Raw genomic sequence first — 27707 nt, 5'->3', positions numbered from 1 at the left:
GGGAAAAGGGAGGAAAATAGGCAGCTAAAGTGGAGGCACAGACAGGTGAAATTTTTTCATTATTTTCAAAGACAGGAGATATGAGTATGTTTTTGTAAGCAGTGAGGAAAGGAGTCATTAGATAAGGAGAGGTGGAAAATAGGAATAGGAGGGAAGGAATGACTTCTAATGGAGGTGGCAAGGTGTTGTTGGTCAGGTCAGATTCAGGCCAGTCTGGTAGTTCAGGTTTAAGATTGAGATGAAGTGAGAAATTTTAGAACATTTAACAGTTAAAAAACCAAAAAGGTTTACTGAGTCAGAGCAGAGGAAAGATATTCAGCAGGGACACGTTAAATTCACTACCTCAGTAGTATTGGCCATGCTTATCTGTGTTTCAGAAGTCTGGGGGAAGAGCTGATGACTCTGGTGTTGCCTTCTTATACTCAGGCCTATGGGAAGCTGCACCAGCAACCCAAGTTTTATTCCTCTAAGCCATTTACTCTAAGTCTTGAGGATTTTTTTTTATTAGCTTTTAAGGATAAATTAGCCCAGCTTATACCAGATATTGCTTCTACCATAGGAGAACCGAGGGCGCAAATGGAAGGGTTAGTCTTGGCAAGGCTGTACTCTGACACTGGAGTAGAGAAGAGTATAGGTTTGAGTAACATATGAAGAAATTTTTGAGGTATGGAGTAGGTGATATAAAAGATCTCTTGATAGATTTCCTCAGTCTTCTCAGTAAAATAGGCAAGGTTGTCATTTTAGAGAGAATGAGATAGAGGTAGAGTTGAAGGCTCAGCCACTGTTGAGGATAGGGTTTAAACACAGAAAGGACAAGGGGGTTAGGAATGAAAGGTAAAGGAAAACAGTTTCTTAAGTTGTCTTAACACTGAGGAGGACGGAAATGGAAAAGAGAGGGAGGCCAGATCTTTTTTTTTATGCATTCTATCCATTCTTGTCTGTGCCTATATTGTGTCATAATCGTTTTTTTTCTGAATCCAGATGTAGAAGGTGAAATTTAAAAAAAAATTCCTAATTCGAAATTTAAACAGCATTTGCATACACAACAGCAGAATAAAAGAAAGGATTCCCTAGAAATTGTGAATTTTCATTTCATATTATTTGCTTTTTTAAAACCATTTAATTGTACATTTAACTTTTTTTTGTATCGTTGTTCCTGAGACCCCTCCCCCACTTCCTGGAACCTCTCACTCCCCATTAAAAACTGAAAGGGAAAATAAACACACTTGTAAAAAATAAAGCATAGTTAAGCAAAACAAATTCACGTGGTAGCCATGTCTAAAAATGTATGATTTTTTTCCCTGCACTTTGTGTATATCTTCTTTTGGAAGGCGAGTAACATGCTTCATTATACATTCTCTGGAGACAGTTATTGCATTGGTCAGAAGTCTTATGTCTTTTAAAGTTGTTTTTCTTTACAATATTGCTGTTGATGTGTAAATTCTTCTTTTGGTTCTACTCACTTTATTCTGTGTCAGTTCATATTATCCAGGATTCTCTGAAATCATCTTTTTTCATCATCTCTTATAGCACAATAATATTTCATTATTTTATTCAGCCATATCCCAGTTCAACTCCACCCCACCCCCCTACGTCAAAGTCAGAAAAATTGTATTTCTTGCTGCTATCCTCCTTCCCTTATTTCTAACCCCCCCCCCTTGAGTTTGATTTATTTTTATCCCAGACTCCTTTCTCTCCCTCTCTCTGTATTTTTAACCTTTCTTTGTCCATTTGAGGTGACTGAGATTTATCTGATGCTTGAGTTACTTATCCTTTCTTTCGTGCTTGTGTACTCTTGTGTACCCCACTTAGAAGAAATAACAAATTCTACCTCCTGTTTCCTTCTTTCTCCACATACTGTATTCCTCCTTTCTGTTTCTGTTATTCAAGCCCTCAAAACAACCAACCCACCCCAGGTCCTCTGTTTTTCTTATTTAACTCCCTCAATATCTTTTGAAGTTCTTTCCCCCTTAATAGAATGGAGGCACTATATCATCATCTAGCTCCTTTCAGTTTCTCAAATAAAGTTACCTTTCTAGATTTCTCTGGACTCCAGTGTTTATATTTTGGAGTTCCTAGTTAGCGCTGGTCTTTTAATCAGAAATGCTTTAATGTTTTCTGTGTCACTGAAGGTCCATGTCTTCCACCGTAGGATTATTCTCAGCCTTGCAGGGTAAGCTGTTCTTGATTATAAGCCTATGTCTTTTGTCATTTGGACTATTATATTCCAAGATCTCTCATTTATGCCAAATCTTAATGTGGTCCTTACTGTAGTTCTTTGGTACTTGAACTACTACTTTTTGGATGCTTCAGGTATTTTTTTTCTTTGATGTGGGAACTCTCAATTTTGGCTATGACATTCTGGGACTTTAACGTTTGGAGTTTCAAGAAGTGATCAGTGGATTCTTTTGATCTTCACTTTGTCTACTTGTTTTTTTGTGTGTGTGTGTGTGCGTACACACACACAACACACACACAGAGGCTTTTTTTTCCACCATGATTTTTAGAGACTTCTATAGTTCTTAAATGCTCTCTTGATTAATTTTCCAGGCTTAGAAATATTTTGCATTAGGTAGTTTATATTTTCTTCTATTTTTCCTTTTTTTTTTCTTTTTGGTAAAGCAATCAGGGTTAAGTGCCTTGCCCAGGGTCACACAGCTAAGTAAGTGTCAAATGTCTGAGGCCAAATTTGAACTCAGGTCAACTTGACTCCAAGGCCAGGCTCTAACACTGAACCGTGTAACTGCCCCTAGTTTTTTCAGTCTTTTAAATTTGTTCTAATATTTCTTGCTGGCTTTTGGAGTTAAATTGATTTCTTTTTTTTTGGTCTCTTCCAAACAATTTTTCTTCCTTCCAGTTCTTTCCTCCATAAGCATTTCAGTTTTTTTTCTCTCCATTTCTTTTAGGTATTCATATAGTCCTTGTAGGAAATCCATTTTTTCCTTTTAGTCTCTGCTTACAGTTTTGGCATTACTTGTTTCTTTGGGGAATCTCTAGATTTGCAATAATTTTTGATGCTGGTCAGTGTTTTCTTTGTTTACTCATTTCTTCACCTTTAATTCCCGAATTAGAGCTTTGTGCCATACCTCAGCTCTGCCACCTGCTGTGTTTTCACATATGTTGAGGTTTTTGGTCTCACCCTGGGTCTTCTGGGTTCCTGCACTGAACTTATCTTCATGACATATTCCTTCTTCCCCAACTTTGGGGTTACAGTGCTGCATCTTCAGTACCCTCTCTGGTATCTCAGGATGATGGAAAGTTAGGTTCCTTAAAGACCCTTGACCTGGGTTGACCTTGGCTGAGTGCTACTGCTTGGGACACCAAAAAAAAAAATCTCTCCCTGGGTCTTTTTTTTTTTCCTTTTAAGTGAGGACTTGCCCACAGTCACACAGCTAGGAAGTATTACGTTGTCTGAGGACGGATTTGAACTCAGGTCCTCCTGACTCCAGGGCCAGTGCTCTATCCACTGTGCCATCTAGCTTCCCCATTCTGGGCCTCTTTTGTGGTGCGCCTTCATTCTGCATCTATACACAGAGCCTTCTGTTTCTCTGACTAGTGTCTGGTCAAGCTGGGAGGCTGGTGCTGGCTTTGCTGCTCTTCTTTTTCCTTTGCTTTTGGACTTCTGGCTGACTTTTTGGGTAGTTTTGGGGTCGAAAAAGTTACTTTAGTTTTACGTTAGATTTCTTTATTACTATTTGGTCTGATGAGAACTTTAGAGTTTTGTTGGAATAGATATGCAGGAGTGGGGCAGTTTGCCTTTTATTCAGTCATCCTTCTTGGATGTAAGTTGAAAGTAAAATTTAATAGGCATACATGTGGTCTTATTTTTTATTTAACTCATCGTTCTTTCTTGTAGAGACTTTTAATTTCTGACTGTCATCATAATTGCTCACATTCACATCGCATATTGAAGTTTCCAAAGTGTTATCTTCAGAACAACCCTATGAAGCAAGTATTAATGCCATTTTAGAAATGAGAAAATCAAGGTCTTGAATACTTAAATGATTTGCCTAAAGTCATACCTTTGCCAGGTAAATATTTGATGTAGTATTTAGCTCATTTTTTCCGACTTCCCATCTCTCTTCTGTGCTGTGCCATGTCTTCCATTGTACTTATTATTCCTCTTTGTGTTCTTATCTGAAAATTCTGATAAGCATCCAGCTAAGTTTTCGTTCAAATCATTGGTCAAAGTTTTGAAAAGACTTAATGACAGATTCCTGGAGCAGGCCACTAGAGATCTCCTTTACTTCGGCAATAATGAGTACTCTTTGGGTCTGGTAATTGAACTAATTCCCAATTTACCTAACAATATTGTCATCTAGTGCACTTCTTTGAATCTTCTTCATGAGTGTTGGATGAGAGATTTTGTCAAGGACCTTGCTGAAATCAAGATAAAATAAGTTAAACTATTTTCTTGACAAACCAGTCTAGTAATCTCAAAAAAAAAAAGGAAAATGACATTGGTTTGGTATGACTTCTTTGGTGAAACCATCTTGACCCTTTATTGAGAAAAGGATTTTGTTTTACTAATGAGCCCTTACAATGTTGTAAGCCCATTGTTGTGAGTTCTAGTATTATGCTACATATGTGTCTATGTACATAAATAGGCTCATTTTAAGGGGAAAAATTTAAAGTGGTTGTACTTGCAAAATTATCTGATATCACAACTCAACATAGTTCCTTTCATATATTAAGCACTCAGTAATATAGCTTACATTTATATAGTACTCTGTAATTTAGAGTGATTTACTTGGATTACCTCATTTGATTCTCACAAGAATCTGGGAAGAAACTGGAAATTAGGGGAAAGGGGGAAGACGTTCTTGCATAAACATCATCAAAATATTACATTTTAAAAACCTAGCTTGCCAAAGTATGTCTGTTATTTGTTAATTGACTTTGCCAGAGTCAGATAGCTAGTAAGTGAAACAATTCTTTCTACTGTTTCATACTTCCTCATGTTGAATGAAAATATGTAGGCATAGAGATGGGCATATTCTCTTCCTACCTTTCTATTCTTCCACCTTGTTTTCCTTTCTACATACTGCACAATCCAAGGACAATGGCCTCCTTGCTGTTCTTTGAAGAAGACACTCTCCATCTCCCAGCTCTGAGTGTTGCTACCTGTCCTTCATATACGACTAATGATCTTTCTCCTTGTTTCTGTCTCCCTTGGCTTCTTGTAAGTCTCAGCTGAAGCCTGATCTCTGTAAGATCCTTTCCAAGTTCTCCCTAGTCATGATGCCTTTCCTCTGAGACTGCCCTCAAGTTATCCTGGATTTAGCTTGTTTGTGTCTGGTTGTTTTCATGTTGTCTCTCCCATTAGACTCTGAGCTCCTTGAGAACAAGGGCTGTTTTGAGGGGGGGGGCGGCGGGGAGGAGCAGCCTTCTTTCTATCTCCAGTGCTTACAGTTCCTGGCATAGTGTAGGTGTTTAATAAATGCCAGTTGACTCTCTCTCTCCCCTCTCTCTCTCTCTCTCTCTCTCTCTCTCTCCCTCCCTCCCTCTCCCCCCTCTTCTCTCTCTCTCTCTCTCACACACACACACACACACACACACACACACACACACACACACACACATATTTCAATCACGATATAAACTCTCAGGTATGTGTATATATGTGTCTGTGTGTCTGTGTATTTCCAGCTCTACTGTATACTAGTTGTGTGACTTAACCTTACTGAAGCTAATTTTCCTCCTCTATAAAAGGGAGATGATAATATTTGTAATCTAAGTATTATCCGAGTAGTCCAAGGAGTAGATAAAATTAAGTCCATAAAATGAAGTAATATATGTAAAATACTTTGTAAATGATATGTATAAATGTGATCTCTTTTAGAAAGTATGTATGATATATCATAATATATTATTAGAAATGTAATATAAAATACATAACAAATGCTGTATATTAGATCTGATATTTTGGGCTACAATTGATGTGATATATTAGGAAAGAGAGCCTTGAAACTAATAAAATTTTAGCATATGTTTTCACTAGGGTTTTGGTTTCCTTTTTTTTTTTTTTTTGCTTTACATAGAGGTTTGATAATTTACCCATATTTTAGATGGCATTTTTGCTAACAAGCTCCTAATTCCTTTTCTGAAGTTAGCCAGAATTGTAGCTGTTTTCTCTCAGTTGTAGGTCAGAGGAAGGCTCTTTGCTTTAAGAAAAAAATAGAATTTCATTGTATATGATAAAAATTAGATGCCTAAAGCAATTAACTATAGACTAGAGGTACTTTGGAGGACCATCACTGTATCAAACTCAAATCTGCAGCCTGCTCAAGTTACCAAAGATACATGCATCATACATTCAATATGAGACTTTGCCGCAAGGTTTCACTCCCACACACGGGGAGCGCGTGCTCTGTTCTTCATCTGGGCTTGAATGAAGACTGAGCTGTCCATTTACTTTATAAATTATAGTCTAGTCTCCACAGCTGTTTAGAAGATAAAAAAGTTTTGTTTCTTTGAAGAATAGTACTTAGTTTCTTAAAACAAATAGCATTTCTTGAACTTTATTCTTTGGCCTTAAATTCAAATGAATCTTTACTGTCTCGAAGGACCTCAAAATAAAAGGTAATAAAATGTGGTGAGAAAAGAAGTTTGCTGTATCATTTTCAATTGGCTTTCCCCGCTTTTACTGAAACCTGGAAGGCAGGCAAGGTTAGAATTAGCTTTACAGATGGCATTTGGCAGTGTACCACTAAGCTCTCTTCTCTCAGCCTTCCTTCTCCTGTCTGTCAATTACAATATCCAATGGCTGTTCAGAGATGGAGAAATGGACCGACCACAGCTCATACGATGCTGTTAGGTTAGAGACGTCAGTGCTGCACTACCCACGGCTGAGTCAGTGACTGTGAGAAAATGAACTGAATTAATATCTAGAGGGGGGTTGCATCTCTGTACATTAAGCAGCCTAAATAACTGCAACAGGATTATTGCACTTAGAAGGCAGAGAAGCAGGAGAAAAAGCTAGAGGAGTTGGGTGTATGTGAGAGGAATAGGATTATTTTTGAATGGTTCAAAGGAATCTTGAGAAGATAATGGAAATATCAAGTGTGCTAAACTTTGCTAGTAATGCTCAAGGATGCTGACCTGGCTTTCACTGCTGCATTGTTTGAAAGAGCAGAGCTCCTTTGTGCTCTGATTTCAAAAATTTTTCCTTGCTTTTGTGTGTCTGCCTTGGCATGTTCAACAGGAAGGTGTGTATTCATTTATTTATTACAAGATAGTGTCTGGGTTTAATAAGAGATAAACAGGGGAAAATACTTGGGCCCCTGCTCCCCTTCCCCCCTCATTTTGATCACTTAAATCTTTGGATGCTAAAGGTCATTCATTCTCTCTCACTTCAGTGGCAATCATTTTAAAATAAGTAGCATGTGGTTTTTTTTCTTTTGTGTTTATAGGTGGCTTTTTGTTTAGAAACCTACTGGAATCTTCCTGTAACTTGAGATTGTATTAGATTTGGTAGTTTTTTTTAAAATGAGTATCATCAAAAATTATTTAAGAAAAAATTAATTTGGAATTTATTTGTTTGTGTTTCATCTTTTTAAAAATCAAATCCAAGGTGAGAATAAAGTAAATGAAATCATTTTTAAAGAGCAAAAAGTTAAATGTTCCTTCTTTTAAAAAAGCATATTGAATCAATACAACCAACCATTAGTTAAAATAATGCTGTGATTCATTAAAGAATAGAAATTGTTGATCAGATGATATGGTGATTGTTGATTTGAAACAAAAAGTAATCTATATGTAATTATTCTTTAAAAGATGGTACAAATTGAGTTTATTTCCAAGATTGTCGGTATAGTATTTTCAAATGGAGCAAATTGTATTACAGTCATGTGTTTCTGTTTTAATAGACTGAAAGAAAATTGCTTAATTCAGAAACCAATATAATTTAAAACTTCCTGACTTATATTAACCTCTTCTTTGCTTTCTCTCATCCTTCTGTTATATTTTCTCTCAGTGAATACTATTATCTGGTTATTAATATTGAAAGGACTTCTTTGAATATGTCATATTTACTTAAAATTTTTTATTTAAATTTTGTATACTTGAATAATGGATAAAAGATGGACTATCTTCATTTCTCTCCTAAAAATTAGAAGGTTTCTATTAATGTCATGTTAATTTACTGTTTAGGTTTGTGTCTTCTAGTGTCACCTGATTTATATGTATTTATTAACTTTTATTAGAGTAATGTAACTTAATAATACCTAAAGATATAAATCTTAGGTTTCTAAACTGTTCATTTAAAATATTGTACATTCTTGAGCATCTCATCTGAATTTATGCTAGATAAAGAATGAAGAATGGTAGCTAACTTTTTTGGAAGTAAAGGGGAGAGTTACTAAGTTTATTGGAAAAATGGTAAAAGTAAATATTAAATAATTCTTCTTGGTGTTTTAAAGTTTATCCCTACTATGGGTTGGGTAACTTGAATGTTGGACAAACTACCGAAGTCTAGAAGTTTCAACATTTCTTTGGTATCAGGGTCCACTTCAGTGACCGGATCCAAAGCACAGATCTCGGGGACATAGTTATCCCTCCTTTCTCTTTCTTCTTCCTACAATTTGATGGAGATACCTTTCAGAGAGCCTCTCTGGATTCACTTCAACAAATGAGTAACTTATCCTGTGATTTTCTTGTGGAGCTTCTTGCTGGAGTTCTCGATGATATCCTCATATTTGTTCTTTTTTGTGTGGAACTTGTTGCCCAGGCAGGTGTAGTACTTTTTGATGATAACCTTCTTCATGGTCTTGGTCCAAATGTGACTCTTATTAACTCTAGGGAACAAAGGAAAATGACACTAACTTTTCTAATCAAATTTTATCCACCCAAAAAATTCATTTAGTTTTTTTTTCTTAATTCTTTGATGCTTAGCAACAGGGATAGAGGCCATAGGGGAAAAAAAAAAAGAGCAAGTGCTTTGTACCATCTCTACATCTCTATTGCCTTTTCTAGTTCTCTCAAATTGTACTTTGAGGGTAGGGTAGATAACTATAATATTCTTAGCTACATGGTGAAAATAATTTATAAAAGGTAAAGATAAGTGTTGTCACTGGGGGAAATGGAAAATACAATTCTTTAATAAAGATTCTTATTATAATGCTAGAGATGAGCCTTAGTTTCCTTAAGGGTAAAGAGAAATGGTTGAATTAGTTTATTTTGAAGGGTCTTTCCAGCCCTGACAGGCTGTTTTTGTAAAATATAGTATTTACTTTGAATTATATGACCATTAAAAATTGTGATTTTCCATTTTTCCTCTTCAAGAAATTAAACATCGGGGCGACTAAGTGGTGCAGTGGATAGAGCACCGGCCCTGAAGTCAGGAGGACCTGAGTTCAAATCTGGCCTCAGACCAAACACTTGACACTTACTAGCTGTGTGACCCTGGGAAAGTCACTTAACCCCAATTGCCTAAAAGCAAATGCAAATAAATAAATAAATAAACAAACATCTAGAGGCTTGTTTTGCTATAGAAAAAAAATCTTGTATAAAACTGCATTTAATTTTTTAAAAAATAATTTTAGATCAGCCTAGAAATGCTAATTGTTACCTTTTAAGATAATTGTGTTGTACATTTTCCAGCACAAAGGATTTTTACTTACATTCTTATGCATTGTCTATTCAGTAGTCCCGTAAAAGAATTAATCTAAGTATTATTCCCATTTTAAAGAAGGTGATATTGAGGCTCACATGGACTCAAATCCCAAGACTAGTCTTTAAGTTTATATAATTACTTAAACTCTCATTTTCTTTCTGAGAATGTTTATAATGTCTTTTTTTTTTTTTACTGAAGTACATATATTTTCATTAGTGTTAGGCTGAGGTTTGCAAGATATAGCACCTTGAGTTGCATCTTGAGAAACTTTGATTTTTCAAAACACATTATTCCATTCCCTTCTATGGTTTCTGGTGGATGCAGAATTGTCTTGTATTATTTGAATTTCCTTTCCTTTATTTTTGAAGGTCTTTTCCCTGGTTGCTTGCTGAATTTGTTGTTTGTCATTGTCATTGTAATTGGTTTTGGGGGTTTTTTTTGGCTAGGCAGTGGAGTTAAGTGACTTGCCCAGGGTCACACAGCTGGTGTCAAGTATCTGAGACTGGATTTGAACTCAGTTCCTCCTGACTCCAGGGCCTGTGCTGTATTGACTGTGCTACCTAATTGCCCTGTTATTGTAATTGTTAAATTTAAGTACCACAAGTATTGAAATTTGCTGCCTAGGATCTTTTCTTTTATCTGGAGGCATTCTGTGGATTCTTTTCATTAGCATTTTCGTTTTTGTATTCAGAAGTTCTTGATAGTTTTCTGTATTATTTTCTGCATTATGGTGTTAAGATTTTTTTTTACTTGTGTTTTTCTTGGAGACCTATTATCTATCAGTTGTCTCTCTACAATTCTTTCTTTAAAATAAATTTTGCTTGTATAGAGACACATTTTCTTTTCATGTTATTGCCTTTTACTTGTCTTCCAGATATACTTTCACTTCATGTATTTGTTTTCCCAATCAGTTATTCTTTTTTTTTTGTTTGTTCTGTAATGAGACTTGTCACCATGGATTCAAATTTTTCTCTTGGGTCAATTATTTCTGTTACACAGGCCATGAATTTTGCTTTAATAATTTTATGTATTTATTTATTTTAAACCATTTGGGAGCATTCTGTTGTGATTCCTTGCTTTCTTGGGAATCTACAGGGTCCTGTGCCCCATCAGATAGATGTTGGTTCATTTTCCATTGTCTTGAAATATTTATTCATACATGTCTGAACTGTTTCACCTGATTTGGAGGCTATGTTTTCTTCTGTCATTAATATCATCCTTTTTGATTTATCTCTTCTCAAGGTATTTAATTGAGTTTTCCTCCTGAGACTTTTGGTAATTTCAGTCTTTTTCTTTTCTTTAATTCCATCATTTAACTTTCTGGTTCTCTTGGATGGCAATTTTTCTTGGGTTCTGGACCTCAAAGCTGTTTTAACTTCTCCCCATGCTGAGTAACTCAGGTTTTGCTTCCCTTAGTTCTTTCTTGAAGTAACTTCTTGTAATCAAAACTGGCCTCAGCTAAATGCTGGGCTTTTTTTCCTCAGGTGTAATGGAGTGCCAGCATAGCCGCACACAGGTCGTGCTCTAGTTCCCTTTTGTTCTTCAGTTCTCTGGCTGAGTTTTCTTTCATCACAAGAGTACTGCCTTGCTGTTCTTCCACCCTGAGCAAGCTTCTGCTTTTTGGTTTTCTGTAACTGGAAAGGAGGGTGGTGGTGGAAATGTGTTTTATTCTAAGTCCATTGTGGATTGCCTTGTGTAGCTCTGCTGTTGGGAGTGTGGTTGTGGGAAGTAGAGTGCTGAGAAAGTACATTATGGGTAAAGGAATTGTCCCCTCTAATGTTCATTAAATTATTACCTTGTTTGGATTCTTGGTGTCCTAGACTTCTATGGAGACTGCTGATACTACTTTTGTTCATAATTCCTGTTTTGGAGAGGTTTAGAGATTATGAGGATCAGAAAAGTTGTCCATTTTGTTAGTCATGTGATATTCCTTTTTATTTTATAGAAAAAGGAATGGAGAATATTCTTTTTTCCATCATCAGTCCTTTGGAATTGTGGTTTGTTACTGAATTGATCAATTCTTGAGTCTCTCAAAGTTGTTCATTTTTTGTAATACATACATACATACATACATACATATACATTACATATATATGTGTGTGTATATATAATTTTTTTTATTTTTTGGTGAAGCAGTTGGGATTAAGTGACTTGCCCAGAGTCACGCAGCTGGTATCACACAGTTATGTGTCTGAGTCTGGATTTGAACTCAGGTCCTCCTGACTCCAGGGCTGGTGCTATATGCACTGCACCACCTAGCTGCCCCCAATTTTTTGTGATATTATTGTATAGATTGTTTTCTTGGTTCTATTCACTTGACTCTGCATCAGTTCATATAGGTCTTCCCAGTTATCTCTGAAACTGTCCCTTTCATATTTTCTTGTAGCAAAGTATTGTTCTGTCACATTCATATATTAATTCTCCAACTGATGAGAAAAAAATCTAATAGGAATAAATCTAAAGGTATGAATTTAGATAAAAAAACAACTGCACAAATTAAATTTCAGGAAGATATAGCTTAATAGCAGTTTAAGTGAAAAAGATAACATTTTAGATATTTCCAGCATGCTGTGGTTTCCAGAAAAGTTAATGTAATTACAAATAATTAACATGTTAAATGAAAACGTATAACTAAGGTTAAAGACATTGGAAGTAATATATGTCCTTGATTCTAGTCAGGTTATATTTGGAACTGTGTATTTACTTCTAGGTGCCACATTTATAATAACCATCTTCAAAAATTTAAGTCTTTTGGTTAGAAGGAGAATCAGGCCTACTTTGTGTACCTGTAAAAAGCAGAATTAGAAGCAGGAGTTACATATAGGAAGAGAGATTTTTGGCTTAATATAAAGAACTCTTATGATTAGAGATGTCCAAAATTGGAATGGCCTGTCCTATAATGTCTTGAGTGTTTTATTGGATGTGATCTTTTTCTTGAGCTCCTCTTTCCTTTATTTGTCTTTATCTTTTTATGGTCTGTAGTGTACTTTAATGATCTTATTTCTGTTTGTACTTCTGTTGATCTTTGTCCAAATCCTCTTCACCGTGTTTCTTCCTTCTGGTTCTTGATTTCCTTACATGACTAGCTTTTATAACTTGGTAAATAAATATAAGCATTTTCCTTTCCCCTTCCCCTTTCCCTTTTAGCTTAAAGATTTTTATTATATTTTTAAGACTTTAGGGGGTATGTGTATGTGTATATGCATGTATCCATATGGATATTTTTGGCCCTTTTAAAAAACATTGCTGTCACTTTCCAATAGATTAGCTTCCTTTTAATAAGCAACAGTAGTTAAGTTAACAAACATATTGACCACATCTCTATTTTTGGCCAGGTTGTCACCAGCCTTCTAGTCAGTTTCCCATCCTTGATTTCTCACTCTCCATCACCACACATATTCAGTCATTTTCCAAGTCTTGTCATTTCTACTCCTTATTTCCATTCATATGACCACACTCTAGATCAGGCCTAGTTCTCTCCCGGACTATTGTTTTAGATGCCTAATTGATCTCCTCTCTTAAAGTCTCTTCCCTTTTCCTGTCCATCTTCCCCATAATTTTTTTTTAAATTTTATTAATTTATTTTGATTTGTCAACAATCACTTCCATATGCTTTTGAGTTGAAAATTTTTCTCCCCCTTCCTCCCCTCCCCAAGACGGCACACAATCTGATATAGGCTTTACATTTACATATCCATGAAACATATTTTCACATTAGTGAAGTTGTAAGTAATAATTAAAACCAATAGGAGGAACCATCAGAAAGATGAAACAAAACTCAACAGAAGGTAAAAATAAGTGATAGCGATTGGACTTCCATAGTTCTTTCTTTGGATGCGGACAGCATTTTCCATCCTGAGGCCTCTGGAGATGTCTTAGATCCTCGTAATGCTGAGAAGGGTTCAGTGTAACAATATTAGTCATTACATAACGTGGCTATTATTGTGTGCAAAGTCCTCCTGGTTCTTGCTCACTTCACCCAGCATCAGACCATATAAGTCTTTCCAGGTTTTTCTGAAGTCAGCCTGTTCATCATTTCTTATAGCACAATAGTATTCCATTACATTCATATACCACAACTTGCTTAACCATTCCCCAGTTGATGGGCATCCTCTCAATTTCCAATTCTTTGCCACCACAAAAAGAGCTGCTATGAATATTTTTGTACATGTGGGTCCTTTTCCCATTTGTTTGATCTCTTTGGGATATAGGCCTAGAAGTGCTATTGCTGGATCAAAGGGTATGCACATTTTTGTAGCCCTTTGGGCATAGTTCCAAATTGCTCTCCAAAATGGTTGGATCATTTCACAACTCCACCAACAATGTATTAGCATTCCAATTTTCCCACATCTCCAACATTTATCATTTTCCTGTTTTGTCGTGTTGGCCAATCTGGTAGGTGTGATGTGGTAACTCAGAGTTGTTTTGATTGGCATTTCTCTAATCAATAACAATTTAGAGCATTTTTTCATATGAATGTGTATGGCTGTAATTTCTTCATCTGAGAACTGTCTGTTCATATCCTTTGACCATTTGTCAGTTGTTCCCTGTAATTTTCTTGAAGCATGGGTCTGACCACTTCACAGCTTAAAAAGCTCTGTTGATTCCTTATTGTTTCTAAGAAAATGTACAAACTTCTCGCTGTCATTTAAAGCCCTTCACAACCAACCCACCTTTTCAGGCTTATTATATATTTCCTTTACATACTATTTACTCCATCCAAACTGGCTTTAAAAAAAAAAACAACCCTGCAAAACTTCCTTAAAAAATGTAGCCAATTCCAGAAAAGAACATTTCTGTATGCAAAGTAGAACAGAAAAAAGACTATGTGAAGCTACAAATTTGTATTATATACAGCTTACCTTTTAAAAAATTATTTAATTCAGCATATTACTTTCAAAACTGCTTTGTCTGTATTTCCTTTCAAACTTCCTTCTAACTTCTTATAAAAAAAAGTTTCCTTTTTTCCTTTCCCTCTTTTTTTTGGGGGGGGGTTTATTGCTAGTTTTCTAACTCCCCAATCTCTTCCTATAATTACAAAAAGTCATAATCCTTTTGAAAAATGTATATAATCAGACATAATAAATCCACACATATTTGCCATGTCCAACAACATAAATCTCATTCTGCATCTTGAGTCCATCGCTTTTTGATCCGAAGATACATCATTATTTGTCTTCCTGAGTAGTGGTTGGTTAATGCATTGATCAGAGTTCAATTCTTTCAAAGTTTTCCTATTTATCGTTTATAACTGTATAAATTGTCCTCTTTGTTCCACACAATTCATGCTGCCTTAATTCATACAGGTCTTTTCAGGTTTCTCTGATAATATTCCTTTTGTCATTTCTTACAGTGCAATAATATTTCCAGTTATATTAGTGTATTGTAAATTTGTTCAGCCATTCCTCTGTTAATGGGCATCTTCTTTGTTTTTATTTCTTTGCTGTAACAAAAAAGAGTTGCTGTAACTATTTTTGTATATATGGATCCTTTTCTTCTTTCTTTGATCTCCTTGGGATTTAGGCTTAGTAGTGTTGGCTCTGGGTAAAAAGTTGTGAATGGTTTAGTGATTTTATGGTCATAGTTCCACCTTGCTTTCCATAATGGCTGGACCAGTGCACAGTTCTTCGAAGAGTGCATAGCTTCATCTGTCTTTCTACAGCTCCTCCAATAATTTGTCATTTTCCTGTTTTGTCATTTTAAGTCAACATTTATTGAGCACCTACTATGTGCCAGGCACTGTGCTAAGGCCTAGGGATACAAAAAAAAGACAAAAGACAATCTCTGCCCTAAAGAAGTTCACAATCTAATAGGGAAGACCACAAGCAAACAAATATGTACAAACTATATACAGTATAAATAGGAAATAATTAAGAGAAAGGAGGCATTTTTCTAATTGTTGGGATTTGGAACACTTTTTTTCATACGGCTCTTGAATGCTTATCTTTCTTCCTTTAGGAATTGTCTGTTCTTATACTTTGGCCATTTCCCTATAGAGGAATGACTGTCATCCTTATATATTTGAATCAGTTCCTTATGTATTTTGGATATGAGACTTTTATCAGAGACTTGCTGAAAATTTTTTTTAAAAAAATTAGCTGTTGATTTTGTTTGTGCAACAACTTTTAATTTAACCTTATCAGTATTATACATAGTATTTCCTATTATCCTCTCTATCCTTTACCTGGTCATGAACTCTTCTCTTAGCCATAGTTACAAAAGGAATTTGCTATGCTTCTTCAATTTACTTATAATGTGAACTTTTATATTTGGATTATGTATCTAGTTGGAACTTGTGGTGGTATATGGTATGAGATCTTGATATGGTGGTATATGGTATGAGAACCTAATTTCTGTCAGATTGTGTTCCTCAAATCGGTTTTTGTGATGTTCTTCATTAAGTGACACCATCTCCTGTCTCTCATAAGCTATCCTCTATGGCAGGAATGCATTCCTTCTTTATCTCTGCCTTCTAGAATCCCATTTTCCTTCAAAGCTCTGTTCACATACTATTGCCTATGATTCCCTATGTGTGACCTGTTTGAATCTCCTTAACTGCTAATGTCTTCTCCCTGAAGTTGCCTTGTTTTTATTCTGTACGTACTTTCATGTGTACCTGTTGCCTTCCCCTATATTAGCTCCTTAAAGGCCGGGAATATTTTATTTTTGTCTTTGTATTCCCAGCACCTAGTTCACTGTCTGGAACTTAGTATGTAGTTAATGTGTGCTTCTTGATTGTGATGTTGGTATGGCCTCTTTCTGTACCTGTAGTTCATAGCCTGACTTTTGAGAAGAAATGACATGCTTGCTGTCAGGATTGGTTGCAGCATTGATCAGTTTTTATCTATATCAGTAGTGTTAATTTCCTTTATGTTGTTGTAGTCATTGTATAAATTATTATTTTATTTGCTTTCTTTGTCTGGGATCAGTTCTTAAAGTCTTCCCAAATTTTACTAAATTCTTCATAATCATTGTTTCACAGGGAAGGATAATGTTCAGCTACATTTGTATACCACAGTTTGTTCAGCTGTTGCCCAGTTCGATGGGCATCCACGTTAACTTTCTTCTATAATATGTTTTTGTATTTTTGCCTTTCCCTCTGTTTTTTACTTTCTTTAGGTAATTTCTGGTAGTTGTTTTGCTGAATTGTGGGTTTTTACAGTTTAGTGAATGATAGTATAATACCAAATTTTATTCCTGAATGGTTGAATTAGTTCACAAGCTCCATCAAGATGTGCCTATCTATCATAGCCTACTCCTTGCAACAATTAACATTTTCATCTTTTGTCCTCTCAGGAAAGCACACTTCCTGACTTCTATTAGGAACAGCCCATGCTTGGATTGGGAACCTATTCTTCCTGTATTCTAAGCTGTGGTTCAGAAATTCAAATCCTACCATTCTCAGTTACTGTTTCTTAACCATCTTGTTACTTATTTGTGTTGGATGAATTTTGGTGTTAGATAAGCCATGAAACTATATTCAGAAAATACTGGGCTCCGAGAGGTCAGTTTTATAACCTCGACAAGGGACCTGGTTGTTGAAGAACATAGCCCAATTTTCTGCTGGAACTAAAAAGGTATTCAGAATAACAGCTAACAGAAAACATCAATGCTTGCCTTTTGTAAAATCAAGGTATGTCTGAATATAATGGGTACTTTCACATACTTCAAGAAATGTACTAGAACTATAAAAGGTCCAGAGTAGGTAGTCTAAAATGAACAAAGCAGTTAGGGAAGTACATGTGAGGACAGATCTTCAACTTAAAAAATAATTTTAAGAAATGGTATTTGATTATAGACTCTTACTATTTTAAAAATCAATCTGGAAGGAAAAGGTTTGAGACACATCAGGATGGGTATGGGCATGGATTTATTTACCAAATCCCAGATTATTTACCAAATCCCAGAGTTTATGCCAGATTATTGCCCTATCATCTAGAGAAAAAGCAGTGTTCCTGGAAGTTTTAGAGGGGCAGATAATAAAATAAGCATTATTGTATGCTGTTGATAGCTTTTGAACTGGTTATCCCAAAGAGGAAGATATAGGTTGAAAATATAACTTCAGTAAAATCTGTTACTTGGTACCTTGAAGTTTGGCAGTTAGGAAACTGTTGATGCTACTAAAAATGAATTCCTAATTGGTGATTACCTTTGCTATTGTGTGAAAAATACTAAATTCATCATGATCATCTATAGTCACAGTGTAGGTTAAGTGCTAACTAAGTCTTGGAATACAAAGAAGGGCAAAATTGTGATCCTTGTCCTCAAGGAGCTCAAATTCTAAGGGAGAAATAGTGTGCAAACAAGCCACAAACATACAAGGTATACATTCATATATGTTGTATAAATGGAAGATAATCTTAGAGGGAAGGCACTAGCAGTGGGTGGTTGGGGTGGGTGGGAGGCAAAGGTCTTTTGTGGTAGATGGGATTTGAACTGATCTTAAAGGAAGCCAGGAATCAGGTGAGGAGGGAAAGTAAGAAGATAGCCAATGAAAAGTCACAGAGTTGTGCAAAGGAAACTGCAAGAAGGCCAGTCCCCCTGGAAAGTGGAATACCCAGCACTGGGGAGAAAGGTAGAAGGTTGTCCAGGTAGGAAGAAGATACATTGCAAAGGGCTTTAAAAGCCAGAGGATTTCATTTATATCTGATCCTGAAGGTAACAGGGAACCACTGGACTTTATTGAATTGGGAAGTGGGTGGGGAACAGAGACAGAGAAATGTCCAGACTTTTACTTTAGGAAGATGTCTTTGGCAGACGAATGTAGCATGGACTGCATTCAAATTATCAGCTTCATACACAAAAAATGGGTGCTTGCTTACTGTTGAGGCAGTTAAAACTTGGCAGCAGAAGAAATTGAAGTAATTATTTCTGCATTTTGTTTGCTATATGCATTCTTATTCTCTTCCTTTGCCCTTTCTTACAGGATGAGAAGTCCCTGTGTATCTACCCTAGGGGTTTTTGTTTTTAAAGAACAGGTAGATGTGTAGGGATTTTTGGTACTTAACTATGAAGAAAACAACTATTTCAAGTACAGAGGTGGGGAGACCCCCTGGCAGGCTCTTGCCTGCACCAGAGTAGCAGCTGGGGGAGTGGAGAGAAGGGTCACACAGTAGAGGTGTTGCAAAGGTAGAAATGATGAGATTTGTAAACTGATTAAGTACGAGAGGTGAATGTGAGTGAGACATTGAGGGAGGTTGTGAGCCTGGGTAGTTTGGAGGATGATAGTTCCCTTTACTGTGATAAGGAAGCAAGTAAGAAGGAAGCCTTTTGGGCAAAGATAATCAGTTATATTTTGCCCAAGTTGAATCGAGATGCTTATGGAACACCTGGTTTGAGACGTCCAGTAAGCAGTTGCTTAATTGGCAGCAAATAGCACCAACTTGCCAAACACCAAGGATACCAAGCTATGAGACAGATGATAGAGGTTCTTTGTGCATTCAGAGAGTTTACTGCTCTGGTTGTAGAGATAGATTTACCCCTAAACATGGCAATAATAACAACATAGTGTGGAAAGTGAATACCAAATGAGTCATATCAGAGAGTGCTAGAGACAGAATCATCCCTGATGGCTGGCCTTGTTGGGAAAGATAAACAGAGCAAGAGGGGTATTTGCAACAGTTTAAATGTCTTGCCTGGGATGATAGTGGGAATATGAAAGAATAAACCAATGCAAGAGACCATTACTAATAAAGACTTGTCCAAAGCTTATGACTATAGTTGCAAAATTCAGCCTGATTAAATGTTCTTTATTGAATTAATGAAGAAGTTAGCATTTTTAGGTGTTTTCCTTTTAAGTGCCAGTGATAATATTTGAGTGTTCTTTTCTAAAAGTCTATAAAATGAGTACTTTCTCCTACAAAAGAAGACTTCTTAGTCAGTGACCAAAATAAAATTGCAAATCTTTTCTCTGCTACAAGGCTGATATAAGCTGGATGGGATTGGAATTGAAACTGGAAAGCAGATTGAAGTGGTCACTGATGGCAAGATAATAGAACAGTTTAGGTGCACTCCCAGAAAAAGCCATTTCAACAATTCACTTAACTTTATAGAAAGGAAATCCAGGAGATATAAACCCAGAATTCTGTATCTTTTTTTTTTTAAATGAGAGACACTGATATTTGGTGTCATTTTTATAGGTTGAGGTTGCAAGGCTGGCACGGGAGAAGATTTTTATATTCTCCTGAGTTCCTTAACAGCAGTTAGGGTAAGCTGCCACTAAGTGAAGAGTTCTGCCTTGATCTGAAAAGTTACCCTTTGCAGAACTGTGATGAACTGAAATAGATGCATTTTTTCCCCTTCTTTACCCACCTCACAATATTGTTTTTGAGTATCAAATGAAATGCTATACATAGAGTGCTTTGCAAACCTACGAGCACTATATACATTAGCTGTTAGGGTGTTTTCAATCTCTGAGGCTTCCATCAGTGCACATCATAACTTATTCATGCCTTCTCATTCTGTGCAATTCTTGCCTGTCTTCTCCCATAGAACCTACATAGGGGATCCATCTATTTGGTAGAAGCAGTCCTCTGTATCTTTTTGTGTTTTATGTTTACCACTATAGCGTTGGGACTTCCATCCTTTTCCTCTTTCACCGCACTGGCTCACCTCCTTTTCTGATCGGGCATTACCACTCATCTGTTTGCCTTTATTGAGCGGCATACCAGTGAACACGTTAGGCACTTGTCTAGATTGGACATTATGGCTGAACTTAGCCAGTAGTGCTTACGTGAAATAAATGATCACCTTCACACACAGAAAATGGGTCCTTTCTTAACAACAACAATAATAGCTAGCACTTATATAATGCTTTAAGGTTTCCAAAGCACAAATATCCATCTCATTTGATCTTACCGTTTAGTGGTATTAAAACCTGGCAGCGCAGAGATTTGTAGAAATTATTCCTGCATTGACTTTGCTTAATATTATTCCTTCTTTTGCTAAATCTTGAGTAAATGGATAAGTAAAAGTCATAGTGTACCTACTCTCAGGTTTTTTTTTTTAAACAGAGATACACAGTGACTTGGTACTTAGATATAACAAAAATTACTATTTCAAGTGAAACACGTAAGTGCCAACTCTTATCTAGAACTCACAACACCTGAATAGGTTAAATAAACAGGGGTTTTTTTTGGGGGGGAAGGATGTCTATTTTTATAAGAGATAAATTGCAAATGAGAGAACAGATATCAGGTATTCCAAAAAAGAAAACTCTGGCGTATATTCTAGGGGCAGTGTTTATACTTAGTTCAATTACTTATACCTTATACATCAATATCGTAGTTCATATAATAATGAGCACTCTAAAGCACTTTATAAAATTGAAAAGACTTGAGTCGTTAAAAATTGCTCATGTAATCAACATAATTTCAGTAATGAGTATAATTAAGTACTTTTTAAGGATTTACTTATATACCACTGTATGTATAAGAATACTTCATATATATTCATTGTTGTAGGTACTCTTATTTCCCTGATTCAGTTTTTAACTCTTCCATGACTTAGTAGACAGTCATTGAGAGTTATGCAGGTGAAAAATTCACTGTCTTACATTCTGGTGGTGAAGCTTCCCATATGGAGCCAGGCTGCTTCTCAGATGGCAGGCATGTAAGTGACTAATACTCGAAGCTTTTCTACCTTGGCATAGGGCCTTCTAGAGTTTGTACTCCATCAGTATAATCTTGAGACCTGGCAATATTTATTATAGTAAGTGGAGATAGAGAGCAGAATGTACAGTAGATCATTGGACAGAAAAGTCAGGAAACCAGAGCTCACATCCTCTCTCCTCTGAGTCTCAGTTTCCTGAAAATGGAGATAAAATTTGTAGAATTTAATTTATAAGGTTATTGTAAAGCTCAAATGAGATATAGAAAGCAGGTGCTTTGCTAACCTTCAGGTGTTACGCTACCAACTTGACTTTGGCCGAGTCATTAACTTTTCTGAGCCTTATTATCTTCATTTGATTGGTATTTAATTTTCATGTATACATATCTAATCTCTCAAGTGAGATTATACTACTTAAGGGTAAGGATACCATATTATTTTCTCACCATAGTGCTAGGTGTATTGTGTAGGTATATAAATACTTGTTGAGTGTAATGTAGATTTTATCAGAGCAACCAGTTCCCTGACTCTTCTGGATACCACCATATAGAAAGCAAAATTGATTTACTACTTGACTCTTCTCTCTCCACCCCTCTCTGTTCCTACCTGACTGATGTCCACATTTTTTGACTAGGACTTATAATTTATAAATCCCTGAGGAAGTGTTGATTTGCTAAAGCCATCTCACCAGCATTATAATTGGAAACTTGGAATAGTTTTTCACCTCCTATGTTACCACTCATCAGCCTCCTTTCCTCATCATCCATGGCCTACTCCTTAACCAGGGGCCAAACAGTAGTCAGTCTGTCCAATATTTAAGTGCAATTATATGCTAAGCATTAGGGATACAAAGAATGATAAAAGACAGTTCCTGCTCTCAAGGAATTCACAGATTTTAGGGTTGGATGTCAATAAGTGTTTATTAAGTACTTACTATGTGCTAGACATTATGCTGAGACCTGGGGCACAAACACAAGGGTGAAAGAATCCCTGCTTTCAAGGAGCTTAAATTCTAATGGACGAAACAGTGTGAACACATGCATGTATGTATAGATTATACAATATGAGTACAAGGTAGTTTTTAGGAGAGGTTTTCTAGCAGATGGTGGGACCTGGAAAGAAGATCTGAAAAGGGTGGTTTTTAAGCTGGATCTTGAAGAAATTAGAGGCACAAAGATAGGGACGTGCATTGTGGTATGTGTAGAAAATTGAGGAGGCCTTTATGACTGGGGGAGTGAAATGTAAGAAGACTACAAAGTTGTGAAGGCTTTTTAAGGGCCAGGCAAGAGAAGGTACATTTGATCCTCCAGATGATAAGGAGCCACTGGAGGTTTTTAGTAGAGAAGTGATATGATATCTATGTGTATGCTTTAGGAAAATCATGTTGTGTTTGGGACCTCCTCTTTTCTCTTTATGTTCATTCTCTTGGTGAACTTGCTAATTATAAGGATTCAGTTATGTCGTGTTGATGACTCCCAGTTGTATATATACAGTCCCAGTCTTTCTTGATCTCCAGTTTCTCTTTTCATCAACTTAGTCTGCTTGATATCTCCACCTGGAGGACCTACAAGCAGGGTGTTTGGTAAATATTTTAACATCTTACCCCTGCTTGATAGGCAACTCAGTCTCAACACATCCAAAGCATATCCTATTGGCTTCCTCCACCATAACAATTCCTCCTGAATCTCCCTGTTTCTATTGAGGACACTAGTGTCTTTATAGGGAATTATTCGTAACTCTTTCCTCTTTGTCTCCTCTCTTATCCTGTCAGTTGCAAAGTTCTATCAATTCTGCTTCTGTGTTCTCACTCCTCACATGACCACCACCTTAGGTCAGGCTGTCATTACCTTATTATTATCATCTGCATTATTGTAGTACCCTCTTAAATAGATGTAAGTGTCTAGTCTCTTTTTTTAATCAGTCTTCCATATAGTTGCTAAAGTAATCTTCCTAAAAGACAAATCTGAACTTGTCATTCTCCTACTCAAAACCTAAGAATGCAGAATTTACTACTCTGGCATTTAAAATCCTTTCCACACTGGTTCAGTGAGACTTATTGCTGGTATATTCCAGGTTGTTTTTTTTTTAATTACTCCACTTAATGCACTTTATTCCATACAGATAAGCCTTTTGTTGTTGCCTGAACAGGCTGTCTCCATGCCATGAATACCCTCCTTCCACACCTCTACCTTCAGAATCTCTAGCTTCCTTCAAAGCTCAGGCCAGATACCATCTCCTTTTCTAATCCCCTTATCATTAGTGCCTTCTCCAGTGATCACGTGTGTGTGTGTGTGTGTGTGTGTGTGTGTGTGTGTGTGTGTGTGTGTGTGTGTGTTTAAATGTTGTGTTCTCCTAGTAAAATGTTAAGTTTTTTGAGGTCAGGGAATAATTTTTATATTTTCTTCGTATCCTTTGTGCAACCTTTGGTACTTAATATTTTTAAAAAGTTATATTGGAGGGGCAGCTAGGTGGTATAGATAGAGCATTGGCCCAGGAGTCAGAAGGACCTGAATTCCATTACTACTGGCTGAGTGACCCTGGGGTCACTTAAATCACTTAACCCCAATTGTTTCCCTCCCCCCCAAAAAAAAACCCCAGAAGAAAAATTATATTGGAGTATTGCAGTAGCTTTCAGATTAATTTGGGGTGCTCATTGTTTCCCGCTTTTCCAAGTTCTTCTACTCATCATTGCCAGGTTAGTTTTCTTTCATTTCAGCCAGTCACTTTACTCTTCATTGCCTTCCTGCATAACAAATAAAGTTCAGATTCTTGAACCTGGCATTCAGGAACATTTTGATCTACTGTGTTCATAGGATCATAAATTTAAAGCTGGAAAGGACCTTTGAGACCATGTGGTCTGCACCCCTCCTGATAGTTACTATGCAGCTAGTGTCAGAGGCAAAATTTGAACCCAGGTCTTCTGATTCCAGATGCATCATTTTTACCATTATGCTATGCTGTATTACTCACCTTTTCTCCAAATGCATACTTAATTTTCCTGCCTTAGAGCCTTTATTTACCCTGCTTCTAATTTTGAAATGCTTCGCACTTCCATCAGTTTTTTAAATACTACCCATTCTCCAAGGCCCAGAAAAAAAATGTCAATTCTTCCACCAAACCTTTCCTGATTCCCTCTTGCTGTTTCTTCACAAGCTAGAAGTGATCTTTACTCTGAGCTACCAACTGAACTTTGTTAACATACATTTGCTATTTTGTAATATGTCGTCATTTGTGTACAGTGTGTAAGTAACTACTAGATTTGATCTTCATGAGAGCAAGCATTATTTCTTAGGTTTCTTTGTGGCTCTTTGAACATCTAGCACCATATGCTTTGACATCTTAAATACTCAGACATTTATTGAATGAATGAAATGCATCAGGCAGACATTTCAGTTGAATGGTACTGAGAGGTACTTTTCATTTTTTTCATTTGTTTCATTGTTTTAGTTGTTCTTCAGCAGTCAGTTCCCAACTGATCCGCCTTAAGTGGTCTGCCAGCCTAGTAGATTATGGATCAACCATAGCCAGATTTTCTTTGACTCTCAGGTTGATTTTATTCTTGTTCTAATTTTGATTCACTTATTGACTAGATATTCTAACCTTGGTTAAGTGCATTTTCTCTCTGGACCTCAGTGAAATAATTTTTTAAGTTAAAAACTGGACTAGATAAGTGTACTCCAAGGTGCTCCATAGTTTAAAGAATCTGTGAATTTCAAAGCTGCTTTTCCCAGCTTTGAATAGATTTGGTTTATGAATCTGGAAACTTTTATGTTTGCTTAAATTTTTTTTCTTTAAAGACTTAAATAATTTTAACCTTTTAATAATGGAATAATGTTCTTTTTTAGTACTCCATCTCGTGTTGCTAAAGGAGGAGCAGACCACACCAAAATGAGTTTACATGGTGCTAGTGGTGGACATGAGAGATCCAGAGATAGACGACGGTCAAGCGACAGATCCCGTGACTCATCCCATGAAAGAGCAGAGTCACAACTCACTCCATGTATTAGAAATGTTACTTCTCCCACTCGACAGCATCACATTGGTATGTCAGAATAACATTCTCTGAGTCTTAGAAAAATAGACACTTTTGATTTAGCTTTTCCAGCTCTAGTAATATGATTGAATTCTTGCCTTAAAATACATTGTACCTTTATTTCTTCATTGCATCCTGTTATGACAGTTTTTGCTTAGCTGGATGGTTGTTGTTTTTAGAAAAAGACAGTTTTAAAACGAACCCAGTGGTGAGCTCAGTGTAACTAGAAAATCCTCACAATCTGGAATTCTAGGTACTGGTGATAATGGAATTTTTTAAATGCCTTTTAGTCTAACTCAGCTTTATAGATATGAAAATATTTTGAAGTAGATTTTATGCTCAGATATAAAGCAATGATATGCCTTTCAGCATTGTCTGGAAGAGGTGAAGGAACTTATAGTTAAACTTTCAGAATATTTTCTAATCAAGAATTACTACTTTGGATTTGGAGCAGTCATAATGCTTGAGTAAAAAAATAAAGTTAGTATATCAGGTTCCAAAACTAGTAAAAAGTACTGCCTTCCTTAGCCATATTTGTTAATATTCCTTATTCCCTACTGTCTACTCCATTTTTGGCAGTAGAAAGTGTTAATTTCCCAGACAAATAATTCTAAAGCTTAGGTGAGCTTTAATCTCAGTGATTTATATTTACATTTTTCCTGGGGGAGTAGGTACTTGTGAGGGAGAGGACTGGAGAGGGAAGGGAAAGATATGGGTGTGTGTCTTTTGTGTATGTATGTGTCGGATATGCATTGGCTTAACCGCACCCACTTAATGGACTGCAGTTTTTAAAATTATATATGGCCCCAAAGAGTAAAATAGAGATAAGATTGTTAGTGCTTTAGATAATCAGTTTAAAAAAGACTTGAGAATTGTCAGTAATTTGTGTAGAATGTTTGTCTTAAATATAAATTGGGGATAGGGAGAATAGGGTGAGGACATATAACTGGTGAACTTGGTGTTGTAATTATGTGGTGTTCTCAGGCTATTAATATTACCAGCATGATGAAATCTGACAATCAAAACTATTTTCTAGTATTAGAAAGTTCTTTTGGGACCTGTCAAACTAATTATAAAAGTATAAACTATGTAATCAGTAAAAGGAACATCCTAAAGATATGTAATTATTAATCAGTGATGTTGTACTAAACGTTCTTATTAAAATGCCTGGTTGTTGGAGAAATTTAGCTAATGCTTATGAAACTGATCAGATGTTGCTAAATTTGTGGGTCACTGTGCTTTTAAATTTCTTATTTAAAAATCAAGATTTTTTTTAGAATATATAAAACATCTAAATTGAATCTTCAGATTTAATAAGTTTTTTTTTAACTTCTTCAGATGTGAAGTGATTAAACGTTATTCCCAGAAATTGGCAGCGTTGCTTTTCATGAAAAAATCAGAAGGATGTGGCATGCTATTATCTGTAAGCCATGTATTTGGTAATCACTTAAGTAGATTTTTGAAAAAAGAACATGCCCTAGTGTCCTTAGTGGATTACTAAATCTTCATTTTATGAAGAGTTGCTGCTTCCATGTGATGCCAGAGCTAATACTTTGAGCATTCTGAGAGATTTTAGTCTTTAGGATACAGCACAGTTAAAATCGATGCTCTTAATAGAATTATCACTGAATTTGCAGTGTTTATATTTGCTTGCCATGTGAAAATATGCTGTTGTGTTAGGTACAGAATTATCCGGGTTAGGTACAGAATTAAATTAATGTAGTTCCTTTCTACTATTAGTCTGGTTTAACTAGTACTGTCAGTTTCTGTGGACCATATATCTTAGACCATGGCCAACTATTCAATTCATGTTGACATTTTATCCTGGAGAAGTAATAAGTTGATATATTTTGCATTAGTTTCATCAGAAAAGGTAAGCTAGAATTAGTAGAAGCTGATTTGCAATGAAAAAAATTATGGTCTGAAAAAATGGTATCCCTTGATGAATCTGAGACTCACAATCAACTTATTAGACACTAAGATTTCTGTGTTTAAAAAATTCTGAAAATACAAAGATATATGTTCAAATTTGTGTGTGTGTGTATGTATATATATATATATATATATATATATATATATATATATATATATATACACACACACACATTTTTTTTTCTGTTGCAGAACGAGAAAAAGATCATAGTTCTTCCCGCCCAAGTAGTCCTCGTCCTCAAAAAGCATCCCCCAATGGTTCCAGTAGCAGTGTTGGGAACAACAGCAGAAACAGTAGTCAGTCAAATTCAGATGGTGGTTGTAAGACTTCCGGGGAAATGATATTCGTGTATGAGAATGCAAAGGAGGGAGCTCGGAGTATAAGAACATCAGAACGAGTAACATTAATTGTGGATAATACTAGATTTGTTGTAGATCCATCTATTTTTACTGCACAGCCAAATACAATGTTGGGCAGGTTGGTATTAGTAGTAATAGCTAACTATAAAATGAATTGTTATT

At 36.0% G+C, this 27707-nt stretch overlaps 1 protein-coding gene and 1 pseudogene across 3 annotated transcripts in view; one reads left to right on the top strand and one right to left on the bottom strand.

Moving 5' to 3' along the window:
• Positions 1-27707, top strand: part of BTBD10 (BTB domain containing 10) — a 96178-nt gene that overhangs the window by 41105 nt on the left and 27366 nt on the right. For 2 of the 3 annotated variants that reach the window (XM_021002044.2, XM_021002045.2), the window contains 2 exons: positions 25066-25262; positions 27378-27663. In XM_021002044.2, coding sequence (XP_020857703.1) covers positions 25066-25262; positions 27378-27663 — 483 coding nt within the window. Of the gene's footprint in view, positions 1-7068; positions 7209-25065; positions 25263-27377; positions 27664-27707 lie in introns of those variants that run through there. The other variant, XM_021002043.2, reaches the window with a different exon arrangement.
• On the bottom strand, positions 8393-20278 carry LOC110218898 (small ribosomal subunit protein eS17 pseudogene; annotated as a pseudogene).

Source organism: Phascolarctos cinereus, unplaced genomic scaffold (assembly GCF_003287225.1).
Source record: "Phascolarctos cinereus isolate Bilbo 61053 unplaced genomic scaffold, phaCin_HiC Scaffold_9;HRSCAF=440, whole genome shotgun sequence".
NCBI classification, from domain to species: domain Eukaryota; kingdom Metazoa; phylum Chordata; class Mammalia; order Diprotodontia; family Phascolarctidae; genus Phascolarctos; species Phascolarctos cinereus.
This window is presented reverse-complemented; position numbering and strand designations above follow the sequence as displayed.